At 40.1% G+C, this 13,964-nt stretch overlaps 1 protein-coding gene across 1 annotated transcript; it reads left to right on the plus strand.

Annotated features, from left to right (window-relative positions):
* Window positions 1–1,591: 1,591 nt before the first annotated feature.
* LOC132172617 (transcription factor MYB61) lies at window positions 1,592–3,796 on the plus strand. Its single transcript, XM_059584149.1, has 3 exons — window positions 1,592–2,043; window positions 2,160–2,289; window positions 2,375–3,796. The coding sequence occupies exons 1-3, from the start codon at window positions 1,911–1,913 to the stop codon at window positions 3,471–3,473; spliced, it is 1,362 nt and encodes a 453-aa protein (XP_059440132.1). The 5' UTR covers window positions 1,592–1,910; the 3' UTR covers window positions 3,474–3,796.
* The last annotated feature ends 10,168 nt before the right edge of the window (window positions 3,797–13,964 follow it).

The following is a 13,964-nucleotide window of genomic DNA, read 5'->3' on the forward strand; positions in this document are numbered from 1 at the left end:
GAAGCAAAAAGTAAATTTATTTCTTAAACTTAAGTAAAATCAAAAGAAAGTTACTAGCTCTAACGCCTCATTTTAGCTCTATAAACGCTATAGATTCCAGAATATTCTGATTTCAACAAAAGTTCATTCGAAGCATGCATGGTGAGGTGGAGGAGAGAAGATGCTTGCAACAGCTGTGCGATATTGGTAAATGGAGATGGCACTTGGCACGGTGATTGGATGGCGGTGGTTTTAATGAGGTTTTATTATACGTATAAGTAGCTGGCCTGAAGCTTAATTAGCGTTAGGTTGTAATAAATCTACTGTTGCGCCCTTTATTATTGGCCGCAAAAGGCATTCATATTATAATTAATAAACTATATATATATACACACACGGATAACACTACCTTCTAAGCTTTTCTTTCTACTTTCACATAATTACACTAAACTCAGTCATCTTCAATGTATAAATTTACTTGATCTCGCCAAATTTCAAGTAAAATACTTTCGGCTGACCAAGGAAAATAATATCCTCACCTAAAATAGTTTGGACTTCTCATCTACGTAAATAGCTTGACCTTCTCTTGTGGGGTTTACCTGCTCGAACAAGTCTTGACTTATATCCAAACACTTACAGGTAGCCTACAAGGGCGTTCTCACAAACAATTGTCTAACCAAATTACAAGTAAAGTAGTGTTGAATCTCAATCCCACTTATTTCTACAACTATTGAATCCACCTATGAGTTATACAACAAAAATTATAGTATACTATGAATAAAAATCCAGTCTCTTTTTATTTCTTTGAATAAGTAATTAGGGTAAATCCGGTAGTTTCTCTTCCCCTTGCGTCACGTTGTGTCAACAAGTACTAAATATAATTGATTTTGCTCATATATATATATATGTGTGTGGTTAGGTAGGAAAGGTCTATTTTTTTTTTTTTTTTCTGGAATTTTGGGGGAAGCGAAAGAAGAATAAAAGGGAAATGAGAAATCTATCATTGAAAATGGAAACCATGAGGGTTGAAGCAATTAGCAACATTGTATGGATTCTATCCAAAAATGACGATATACTCTATATTTGAAAATGACCCATACGTATTACGTTCTTCCCATGTAATGATAAGACTTTTCCAAGTAGTTTTGTTTACTACTGGCAAGAATTGTCATAAAGCCCAAAGCGTAAAGTAAAGAATAGACCCTCCTGACTCCTGTTTTCTGTGAGAGACAAGAAATGGAATATTTTTCACTTTTGACACATTCACACCGGCCCGCAGCTGATTTAGCCTGATTGTATGGCGTCTATATATTATATGCAAACTCAAATTTGGTAAAATTTTATTTCCCACTTTTACTTCTCCGCTTTTACGTTTGTACTGTGTTCGTCTTAATTAAGAAGTACTATTTTTTTTTTTTTTTTTTCTGACTTCGGTTGCAAGCATATGGGTTGTTCATCGTCGAAAATACCCACCATTTTTCTGCAAAGAGACATATTAATTCTGTGGCCTTTGATGAGACATATGCAACTCATCTTGTTAGTTCATATCATCATCTTGTTTTTACAAACACCCCCCACCCCTCTCTCTCTCTCTCTCTTTTGTAAAAGAAAAACTAGACTCAAATAGGAGTGCCTTGTTAATTGAGTGTGACTTTTCTCTCTTGGAAGGCTCCCTTTAGTTCTTCTTATATATTAATTCAACTCCCTTTCTCAGCTGCCACTTCATTTTCTCAACCTCCCTGTCACTTCTCTCTCTTTCTCTCCCTCTCTCTCTCTCTCTCTCTCTCTCTAAACATCTTTTCTACCGCAACTCCCTTAAAAATCCATTCAGAGCCACCTCTAGCCGTTGCTGACAGTTCTCCTAGGATTCAACAAACTTGCCGTTTAAGGATAGGTTCCCCCTCATAGCTGGTGGCAGGTCTTGCTCTAAAATGGGGAGGCACTCTTGCTGTTACAAGCAGAAGCTAAGGAAAGGCCTGTGGTCACCTGAGGAGGACGAGAAGCTTCTGAGGCATATTACAAAATATGGTCATGGGTGTTGGAGCTCTGTTCCTAAGCAAGCTGGTAACTTCAACTCTTATCCCTCAAACTAATAAGTCTTTCTGCAATGTTCAGGACAAAAAAGAAGAAAAGAAAAAGTTGAATTTCTAATGGTCCATCCCCATGTGATGAATTGGCAGGTCTGCAGAGGTGTGGGAAGAGCTGCAGATTGCGGTGGATCAACTACTTGAGGCCTGATTTGAAGAGAGGTACATTCTCACAGGAGGAAGAGGACCTTATAATCGAACTTCATGCGGTCCTCGGGAACAGGTAATTCCTCTAGCTCCATTGTTTCTCATTTTCAACACTTTCCCATTAACTTTTTTAAGAAAACATTCTTGGCTTCGATCCCCAGGTGGTCTCAGATTGCAGCACAATTGCCTGGAAGAACCGACAATGAAATAAAAAATCTATGGAACTCTTGCTTAAAGAAGAAACTCAGGCAGAGAGGCATTGACCCCGTCACCCACAAACCACTTTCCGAAGTGGAGAATGGAGAGGATAAAGATACAGAAGCCAAAAGCCGAGACAAAATGTCGGTGGTATCCAATGAACTGAATCTCCTCAAGGCAGAAAGCTCAATGCAAGAGGAAGCTTTACTTGAGCAGAGGCCATCCCCAATTGCTCCACATGGCTACCCTTTGGAAGTCCAGGGTTCTTCCAGCTCCAGGACAACAAACAGCCGGAGCATCAATAACAATTTGATGACATCCACAGTACCCAACAATGACTTCCTCCAAGATAGATTTGTAACCTCCCACCAAGAAAGTTCCACAAACAACTGCCAGCCTTCAGATTTGGTGGGGCATTTTCCGCTTCAGCAATTGAGTTATGCATCAAATTCCACAAACTCCAACCCCGCGCAGTGGTTCACCCAAAGTGGGAAATCATTTGATATGAATTCTGAGTTTGCAATATCTAGCATTCTATCACCTACAAACACTTCATTGCTACCGACCTCTATTGGTTACAAGCCTTCACTTACTTTCCCCTCCGATAATAATGTATCCATGAGCTCCTTCACAGTCAACGGATCCCGCTACTGGGAAGGCAGCGCCACCGCCACCGCCAACATTAACAGCAATAGCAGCAGCGGAAGCAGCAGCAGCGCTGAGTTGCAGAGCAGCAGCTCCTTGCTGGAGAACAGCATGTTTTCATGGAGATTGGCGGATTGTGGGACATCAGATACGGAGACCCAAATCCATCTGACGGAAAGCCAACCCGAAGACATCAAGTGGGCTGAATATTTTAGTCAACCATTATTGATGGCGGCTGCTTTACAAAATCAAACTCCACAGTGCTTATACAATGAGATAAAATCAGAAACACATTTGGTGACCGACAGTTCAAGTGCTGTGTGGCCTCATAACAAGCAGCAAGGATCTTTACAGGCTAATTCTGATATATGTGGTAAGGATATCCAAAGACTTGCGGCGGCCTTTGGGCATACTTAGCTTGAATTAAGATGTGAAGCCTCTGGTTTTCTCAAACAAAGTGCAGAATTTTCATTTAAAATTAAGAAGAGGCTCCAAGAAGTACTGCAGCGCATTGCAGTGCTTGCTAGCTGTTTTCTTAGAAGAGGTGTGTGCCACATATTCTTCTCTTGTATATAGGTCACATACAAAAAAACATTTCTTTGCCTCTGGTTTTGGTATATTTGTGAGGAAACAATCTTGCTATTTTACCTTTTTTCTTCTTTGGTGTGGGATAGAATTTCACAATAAGGCTTGTACCCTTGTCTTTTTTTACTCTTTTCTAATTTTACTCTCATTGCTTATATCTTTCTTTCTTTCCTTTTTAATGGATTGGATACTATTTCTTCATGACTCTCGCATTGAATATTGGGGAAAAGCACTACATGGCATATCTAATCCGCATATATAGTGTCAAATTTCTCTCTCTCTCTCTCTCTCTCTCTCTCTCTACGCTCCCCAGAGCATCGAAAATTGCAGGTACCTGGCCTCTCACATCTCGATTCTTTTTCCAGCTTAAAATTCAAATGGTTGTCTATCACTGTCTCCATGGGACACAGATCGTATTCACCTTTATAACAGCATTTTCCTTTTTCTCCCTATTTGAATTTAGACTAGTTTTAGAAAAATGGTTTATGGTTGGGTGGCTTTTTGATTTAAACTATGGTGACGTCTGCAATACGTGTCATTTGCTGGATTTGCAAGACTTAACAAGGAGCTAGCTATTCCTGCTATCTAATATCTAATGCTGTGTCTCTCTTACGCACGTGTGCATTTTAATGGACACGGGCGAGCGTGTGAAGGGTGTCACTTCATACTCCACAATCCACATAAATGAATTGAGACTTGTTCATTTTCTAGCCCGTACAAGGGATAGCGACTCTCAAGGTGGTAAGGGCCATATGCTTGTAGCTTCTTCAAGGCAATAGCATTATCTTACGAAACACGTTGAAAATTAAAAAAATAAAAATAAAAAAATAAAAAAATAAAAAAGAAAGAAGCTTCCAATTGAAGTGGAAAAAGATCAAGTCCTTTCTGTCGTAGATGATAGAATTTTCTGATGGCGAGCAATCCCTGCCACCCACTTGGCGGCATCTCGCACCATAGTTCTTTAATTACTCCTTGGCTGCGGTCAAGATGGTTGGGATGAAAATGAATAAACAACAGCCCCCTCCTCTTGAAAATGTAGCAGTAAGAGCATTAATATTTATTATATTTCGTTCAAGTACTGATTTCAACGAAGATTAAGATATCCGTTTTACAACATAATAATGACGTTTTAGTTAGAAACTTAAAAGTCACACTCACATGATCACATCGAATTGAAGGTTGACATGTCATATGCTATGATGCATCACGTCAAAGTTAACAAAATAAAAATGCCTTACCTCATCCTCTGAAATTGAACTACTTCAAACCCATTACTTACTCACCAAGGCTTAACAAGTCTTTGGAATTAATTTCTTTTTAGCAGGATGGGAACAGGTCCTTAATGGTTTCCTCTCACTTTCTAATTATCCAAATTTCGCAATATTAATTCTTAATTTTCTAGTAACAATAGTCGCATAATGACATTATAACCATGAGCTCATCACACGCAACATATATTGAAGTGAATTATTGGAAAAGCACAACTCCTTGGAGGGAGGTTTGTTGTTGGACCTATATATAGGGTTCGGATCCAACTTGGGCGGGCCCGACTCAGGCCCATTAGAGGGCCCGATTCAAGCCCTTCAAGAGGATGAGGCCCAGTAGGGGTCCACACGGATATCTTGAACCTTGTTGTTTAATAATCAACTAAACTTGCATAGCCCAAAACCTCACGTACGGCTATATTTATGAAGGAGATACAGGGGCAACTCTTCGTATCAAGTAAGATGTCTGTATTTATTGACTGAGTAGCAGGTTAGGCGCATTAATAATAGGAATAAGGTAGGTTATTTCTTGCATCGAGAGAGCAGTCGGCATTTATAATAGGGATGGTGAGTTCGGCACATTTATGGTTAGGGTAAGGGAGGTTACTTTTCCCCTCAGGAGAGCAGTCTGCATTAAATAAAGAAGCGATAGATCTAATTAATACCCATTATGAGACGACTCGCATGGCTCGAGACTCCTAAAGAGGGGTCGGGATGCCCAAAACCCAAATACACCATATAACTATATAAGTGACACCATAAGCAAGTAGTTTTTTAGACTCTCTTTTTACCACCACACAAGATGTATTTTTCCTAACCCCTCACCGAAGGCCTAAACTAATTTGGGCATCGGAGTACTTGTCGGAACAACCCGGTGGGTCTCTAAGCCTTGTGCTCATTAAGTGCAATCAACCAAAAAAGAGGAAGAAGCACAGCGTGGCGAACATCGAACCGGAGTGTGGTGAAGATATTTTGAGTTGTAACAATATAATCTTGTGATTACTTGCAAGACCAAAAGAGTGGGTGGAGAGAAGTTAGACGCGTCCTCAGTTACAAGGGAGAACTCTGAAAATTGTACATATACATAAACTTATAGTCATTTAAGGAATAAAAACTTAAATTTGCAATCAATGTCAACTTAAACTAAGCATAGCCATGAGAGCCATGAATACAATGAATTCTCCATCAATGATCTGTCACCACTCCACCAGTCCTTGACCTGATTGAAATGTTAAAGGCTAGAAGCAATGCATAATATAATTCAAATCAATAGCCAGGAAACGAACTAAACACCAAAATCCGAAAAAGTTGTCTACTTTTAAAAAAGTGTTGGCGTCTTGGTTCAGTGAAGCCTGACATCACATTCTACGCACGAATGTGGACAAGCGCAGGGTAGGGCCCGTAGGCGCTGCTAGGCCACCAGGATTTTATTTTTCCAGAGTTATGGGCTGCTTACGCTTAATATGTGGGCTTGTGTGCGAATATGTGTGTGTGTGAACGGGTTGGGCTCTTTCCTTGATTCCTTGGTTTGGGTTTTATTTATGCATTTAGATGGCCACTTGGGCCCTTTGGCTACTGCTCTAGAGCCAGCCCAAATTCTTATCGATCTCTAAGCCACACATCCTTGTTACTACTATTGCTTTTCATCACCATTATTAAGCATACGATTTTGATTGGCCAAATAATCAAACTTAGATAAATAAATTATTCAAAGAGTTGGCCCCCAGTACAGAATTGTTCTTCCCCATTAGGGAGACACGAGGCCTAATTAGGATTGCAATCAAGCATTATGTCAATATCACACGTCCCGGGATTCACATATTCAATTTGGTCAAGGCCTCTTACCAAATTGATTTGTTAAATAGGCAGTCTCCTTCACCGTCCTCTTCTTCGTTCCAACTTCCCTATCTCCTATTCCTGAGGAAAAAAGATATACATGCTTATCTTTTTTAAAAATTATGAATGGAGCCCTCAAAAGATATCGTCCTAAACTAAAATATTGATGGAGCCCTCAAAAGATATTTGTCCCTCCCATCTAAACGAAACAAAACTCTTCTTCTTCAACCAACCTCCAATATATATACTTGGAAGTTGGAACTCATTGCCTATGACTTTTCTAACGCGGCAATGCTTGAGCTTTCGGCGATATATAGAATATTAGGATCGTGCCAAGTAAGCTGTGACTAATTCCCAAATTTGGCAATTCTTAATCTGATTGAAACCTGTTGTTAAGCATCTATTGGTAACTACTTACTACAACATTTGCATGGTTATCTATCTCCCTTGGAGTCTTATCAACCCCGATCTTCTCAAGAAAGTTCTTGGTGAATATATATATATATACACAAAAGTTCTTACTTAATCACAACAACATGGTTTACTAATTTCTTTATGATGTAGGACACCCAAAGAGATACCCAATATGACCGGCCACTCGACGGGCGCTCAAGTGGTGGCCTACCAAAAACGATTGCTTCTTTTTTCTTTTTCTTTTTCTTTTTTTTTTTTTTTTTTTCTAATTGAATGAGGGAAAGGACTACATGAGAGAATCTTTCTCATTTCTGATCCGAATGGAAGAGAGAATAGGCGATCCTGTGGGAATGCTTCCAAAAACAAGATAGGAAGCGGCCCATTTAGCTAGAGCATGTGTCCGACAGTTGGTACTACGAGAAACCTTCAAAGCATTCCAACTTTGAAAGGGAGCTAAAACTACACTAATATCAAAAATACAATTAGCAAAGTTCCAAGAAGAGAAGAGGGAAGGGTTGTTAATAGCTAACACCACTAGGAGAGCGTTTCCTTCCAAAGAAAGAAAATTACAACCAAAAGAGGCTGCCAGTCGAGTGGTCAGCAAGGCAGCAAGGGCCTCTCCTTGAAGGGCATCTAGACAATTTAACCTCTGCGTGACAGCACCTACAATAGCACCCTTCTCGTCACTTAGCCAAGCAGCAACAACTGCAAAAGATCCTTTCACAGCAACGTCGAAGTTGCTTTTTATCCAACCAGCAGTAGGGAGCATCCACAAAGAGGGAAGAGCTAGCTCTGACTAAGCCGAAAGATGATTATCAAAGGAGCTAGAGACTTCATAGATGACTTTACTGGGAATAGGCTGCACCCCTTCATGGATAAGAAGGTTCCTGCATCTCCAAATAATATCCAAAATGAGAGCTGAAAACGGTTGAAACTTCCTAACTTCAACCTTAGTAATGCCGAAAATAGCCAATGGGGAGAGAATAGCAATAATCCATTCTGAAATAGACATAGAGGAAAAATCAGAAATGGAGATAGGCCAAGGAGAGAACCTCCACAAAATTCTCGCCAAATCGCATTCCAATAAAATATGAGAAAGAGTTTCTGGGGGACCTTTACAGAAGGGACAAAGCCAAGCTGCTTGATCCACACTAACAACAAACCTACCAATCTTTGCCCTAGAAGGAAGAATATCCCATGCAACCTTCCATAACAAGTGCTTCAACCTAGCTTGAATTTTTAATCCCCAAAAGGAAGTCCAAGCTTCAGTTGATAAGGGAGAAACCCTGCCCCCCAAAGAAAGAGAGAGCTCATAGGCTGACTTCACCAAAAAAAATTCTTGAAGGAGAGGGAACCCAACACCACTTGTCAAAGTGAGGAGAAAGAGGCAAGTGGATACAGAGAATATGCTGAACCTTGAGAGGATCAAAAAGATCCTACAACAATAAGGAGTTCCAACCACGACCAAAAGGGAAAATAAGATCCTCAACTGTGTACGATGGAAGACCCACCAAATTCTCATTTGGAATAGGCTTAAAATTAGGCATCAAGGGGATCCATGGGTTATTCCAAATATCAATATTCTGACCACTAGAAATAGAGATGCAGGCTCCCTACTCCACTACTTTTCTTTTCTTAAGGAGCCCTTTCCAAAGCCAAGAAGAGAGAGCATTAGAGGGGGCATTCAAAAAGGAAACACCATGCTTGAGGTAGTTACCTCTAAGAGAATCCACCCAAAGATGCGGCTGATTGGAAGTCATCTTACAGCCAAGCCTAGCAAGAAGAGAATTGTTAATGGCTTCCATAGACCGGATACCTAAGCCACCCAAAGACTTAGGTTTACAAATATTATCCCAAGATAGAAGGGAAAGACAATGCTTTTTTTTCCTGCGGATAACCCCACCAAAACTTCCGTATGCTGGAGTAAATAGAAGCACATAAGAACTTGGGGAGAAGAAACAAAGACATGAGATAGGTAGGAATAGCATTGGCCACAGACTTCACCTAAGTGGTTCTCGCAACCTGAGAGAGAAGCCTAGCTTTCCAACCTGAAATTCTAGCAAGAATTCTATCTTTGAGCTCAATAAAAAAGTCATTCTTCCTTCTATGCATAAAAAGAGGAATACCTAGATATTTAGCCCGAGAGGGGATCAAAGCCAAGTGAAGAATCCCGTTGACAACATTTTTAGCATTAGAACTACAATTCGTACTAAAGAAAATAGTAGATTTGGAAATGTTAATATGCTGCCCTGACCAAGAGGAATAAGTGTTAAGACACTTTAAAATCACCATAGCTTCTCTTTCATTAGCCCTGGAAAAAATAATAACATCATCATCAGCAAACAAAAGGTGAGAAATAGGAGGACACATCCTAGCCATTTTGATGCCATGAAGAAGACCCAAGCTTTCTTCTCTTTCAATTAGTCTGGACAAAATCTCAGCTCCCAAAATAAACAAAAAAGGAGAGAGAGGATCTTCTTGCCTTAAACCCCGAGAAGGAGTGAACTTGCCAAAATGAGCACCATCAAGAAGAAGAGAGAACGAATAAGTAGTAATGCATTGCCTAATCCATTGAATTCAAGTAGAGTTAAAACCCAACAGCTCTAGGATTTTAAGCAAAAATTCCTATTCCATAGAATGAAAGGCTTTCTCTATCTAGCTTCAAAGCCATTAAACCACCATTCCCCTTTTTTTGCTTCATGGAATGAAAAACCTCATGAACAAAAATGGTATTATCATGAATAGACCTCCCTTTAAGAAAAGCTGACTGATAAGGAGAGATGATCTTGTTCAATAGAGGTTTAAATATGTTTGAGAGAATTTTAGAAATAATCTTGTAATTAAAAGTAGTAAGACTAATGGGCCTAAAGTGATGCACCAAGTAAGGATTATCAATTTTAGGGATAAGGGCTATATTAGTGTGGTTGAACTCCTTAAGCAAAAATCCACTCCTGAAAAAAGATTGAACTGAATCCACAACACTCACTTTCACTATTGGCCAGTAAGACTTGTAAAACAAACCAGCCATACCGTCAGGACCAGGGGCTTTATTCAAACCCAAATCAGAAATAGCCAAGAAAATTTCATTCTCATCAAGAATTAAACAAAGGGAAACAATCTCCTCCTCTGTAACAACCTTATCAACCAAACTAGTAAAGCTATAGTCAAAAATCGGATGAGTAAAAGTAAACAAGGAATTAAAATGCTGCACCAAATAATTTCCAATATTTTCCCTACCACCCAAAATAGTACCTTCAACAGTCGTTAAGGAAGAGATAGAGTTATACCTACGCCTACAGACAGTAGAAGCATGAACGAATTTAGTGTTGAGATCTGTACAGGTAAGCCACAACTTTCTAGACTTTTGCTTCCAAAGAACTTCTTCCCTCAGCAGTTGCTCCTGCAACTCATTCTGCAAAGTAGTCTCCCTTGCCGCATTAACAAGAGAGTGGGGACTAGATTGAATCGCACTGATATCAGACATCAATGCTTTAATCTTATGCTGAATATGGCCAAAATGATGCTGGTTCCAAAACTTCAAAGCACTCTTCGTACTCTTCCATTTCTTGCTCAGAGAAAAAGCGAAAGAACCTTCAACCTCCGCCAACCTGGCCTGCGCAACAACTGAATGACTGGACTGATCCCTAGTCCAGAAAGCTTCAAAAAGGAAAGGCTTAGGAAGATTCCTATAGGAACCAGTCGAGGAGATCAAAATGGGACAATGATCTGACTAGGTTGCAGGAAAGTGGTTAATTAGAGAATTAGGAAAAGTATGAACCCAATTTCGGTTAGCCAAGCCCCTGTCAAGCCTCTCCCTAATATTAGCCCTACCAACCCTACAATTCCTCCAAGTAAATCTATTACCCACAAAACCAAGATCCACAAGAGCATTCGAATGCACAAAATCAACAAAATTGCCATGAGAAGAAGAACCAAAATCACGGCCACCACTCTTCTCAGAAGAGGACAAAATGAAGTTGAAATCTCCCAATAACAACCAAGCTCCACCAAAAGAGTTACCCAACTTAGACAAAACAGACCAAAAAGCATCACGTCTTTGGCTAGTATGAGGAGCATAAACACCCGAGAACAGCCACAGACAGTGAGACGGTTCTGAGTACACCAAACAAGAAATACAGTTCTTATCAAGACGGACTGGCTCAATATCTACACCATGCTTCCAAGCCAAGTAGAGACCACCTTGAAGACCTGAAGGAGGAACCTCTAACCAGGCTGAGAAACCCAAACCAAACAAAGAAGGTTGAAAAGGTTGAAAACACGAAGACGAAACTTTAGTCTCAAATAGAAATAGAAGATTAAGTCGATGATTTCTAATCAAGGCGCGAAGAGCTCGAATTGTAAGGCCCCGAGCCAAACCCCTACAATTCCATGCAAGAATTTTCATTTGGTGGGGTTAAAACAACTCTAATTTCGTAACCACTCTGCCCATCCTCAACATGAGCAGCAACATCTTCACAATTCTTTTTTTTTTTTTTTCTTTTTTGACATGTCCGCACAAGAGGGGGGAGGGGGATTCGAACTAGTGACCTCCGCTTTATTATGCGTGGTCCCAACCGATTGAGCTACATCTTCACAATTCTTGTTAGAGAACTAAATGTCAGGTTTATGTTTTTTGGTGGGAAGGGAATTGAAATAAGGGTGAAACATTTTCTTGTTGGAGGAGCTGTTGGTATGACGAGGGGGTTTCAGATTGGGAGAAGGTTGAGAAAGAAAAGTGGACAGGGCAGAGGAGGAAATAAGAAGGATCGTAGAAGTGGAGGAGTTTGTGGGGACAACAGCACACGTGGAATGGAGAGATAAGGTGTTAGGTAAAAAAGTTAATCTAGAACTAACTCCCTCAGAGTCCAACTTAAAGTTAGAGCTGGCAAAAGAGGAACTAGAAGGACCTAAACCCAAGGTAGAAGTGACAAAAAGAGGCCACGTAGTATGTGGGAAGTGAAGGTTAAGAGAGTTGAGTTTCTCAATGCTGGTAAGCAATAAAGAGGAGGTGGAGTGTTGTGGCTGAAATTTGACAAAGGAGGCCTTTTCCATTAATGCAAATGCAGTAATAGTGGGGCTTAAAGAGATGGGATTGGTACCTCGAAAACTGGAAACAAATCTGGAGGAACTCGGCTAAGTTGAGTTGGGTAGGTAAGGATGACTCGGGCTAAGATAGTGAGTGGACTCAGTGGCCAACCTGTTTGAAGCTTGAACAATGGCGAGAGCATTTGAAACTTGATTCCTTGGTTGAATAATTTGAACAACCCTGCTAGTTTTAGGATAACTAGCCTTCAACTTATCTCCATACCTCCCATGGTCAGGGGGACGTGGTTCCACCGGACAAGCAAAGGAGAGATGCCTTATTCTTCCACAGGTGTAGCAGTAGTCTGAAAGCCTCTCATACATATATTGCACCCAGAGAGGAGCCTTAGGAGACCTATGATAAGTGAATCCCGGATCAAGAGGATTCAAGAGGTTAAGAAGAACCCTGAACCGTAAGAAACCTTTCCTAGCAGGTTTGGAATTGTCAACATTATCTACCTCCAACAACTCACCCAGACTTGCACCAATATTTTCTGCATTAACCACTGTCATAAGCTCCAACAGAAGATTGTGCACTTGCACCCAATAAGCAGCTTTGGTGAAATCTAAATCTTCTAGTGTATCCTCTGCAGACCATCTCTTGAGAAAAAGATGTGAGCCCTTGATATTCCATGGAGAGTAATCCAAAACTCTATGAAGATCTTCCAAGCTTTCAAACGTAAAAACCATCTTATTATCTTCTCTGTCTTCAGAGACTAGGGAATTCAAAAATTTCCAGGCTTGTACGATATTATTTTTTATAGTGATTTTTTAGAGAGGTTGGGATGAGAGAATTTTTCCAACAAGCATGAAAGAAGGTGGAATAACTGGGTTGACAGGGGGAAATGTTTAGGTGGGAGGGGTATCGGACCAGCCAAGAGCAGACGTTTGGCTGGTTAATACATCTATCTCAGGATTTGTATTCTCCATAACAGGAAACAAGCAAAGGGAACACGAAGAGGAAGAGAAAGGCAAGACCTAGAAAGGGAAACCAGAGGTTCAGAGAGACTCTACTAAGAGAGCGGACATCCAAGGTAGACCAAAAACGATTGCTTGATACATGCTCAAAGATGACTTGAGCAAATCCCCCAGTAATCAAACCAGTTTGAAAAATCTGTTGTGTTCATTTTTCTATTGGTATGTGATATGGTAGAAATGGATGCTTGCCGTAATGCCATGTATTATAGCATAAAGTGGATTGTGGACACCACTAATAAAGAACATGACTATAATAAAAGTGATTAATTATTCCAATAATGATAACATATATTTGTTCTCGTGGCAGGACAAAAAGATTGTTTTGGTACCCATGTAAGTGAAAAGGATTTATCCCCAAAACTTCTAAGGTGGAGGGGTGATCCTTCCTCATAGTATAGTTGAGACTCAATTTGGTACCAATATCGTTAATTTGATAAATTACTTTCCTAAATGAGAGACTATTATATACATGCAATAATTTGAGAACGAGTTATTTTGAAGTAAGGGGGACTAAGGTAGGACATTTGAGTCATGCACCCCTAGCAGACTAGCAGTCCTCTATTGGAAGACACCGCCTAACCATCGTTCAACAGGCGCTCATGGGGTTGCATACTAGAAACAATTGCTTAATACTAGCTCGATAGATGGCTTCAGCGAATCCCTAACAATCAAACGAGTTTAGAAAGTTTTTATTTGAATGGAAATGATACCAATTCTTTTTTTTTCTTTTTTTCTTTTTAATGATGAG

This window comes from Corylus avellana, chromosome ca2 (assembly GCF_901000735.1).
Source record: "Corylus avellana chromosome ca2, CavTom2PMs-1.0".
Classification (NCBI taxonomy): domain Eukaryota; kingdom Viridiplantae; phylum Streptophyta; class Magnoliopsida; order Fagales; family Betulaceae; genus Corylus; species Corylus avellana.

Coding starts and splice junctions, on each gene's coding strand:
- LOC132172617 (XM_059584149.1), top strand. CDS start 1,911: ATGGGGAGGCACTCTTGCTGTTACAAGCAGAAGCTAAGGAAAGGCCTG. Junction 2,044..2,159: donor CTCTGTTCCTAAGCAAGCTG/GTAACTTCAACT, acceptor ATGAATTGGCAG/GTCTGCAGAGGTGTGGGAAG. Junction 2,290..2,374: donor CATGCGGTCCTCGGGAACAG/GTAATTCCTCTA, acceptor TTCGATCCCCAG/GTGGTCTCAGATTGCAGCAC.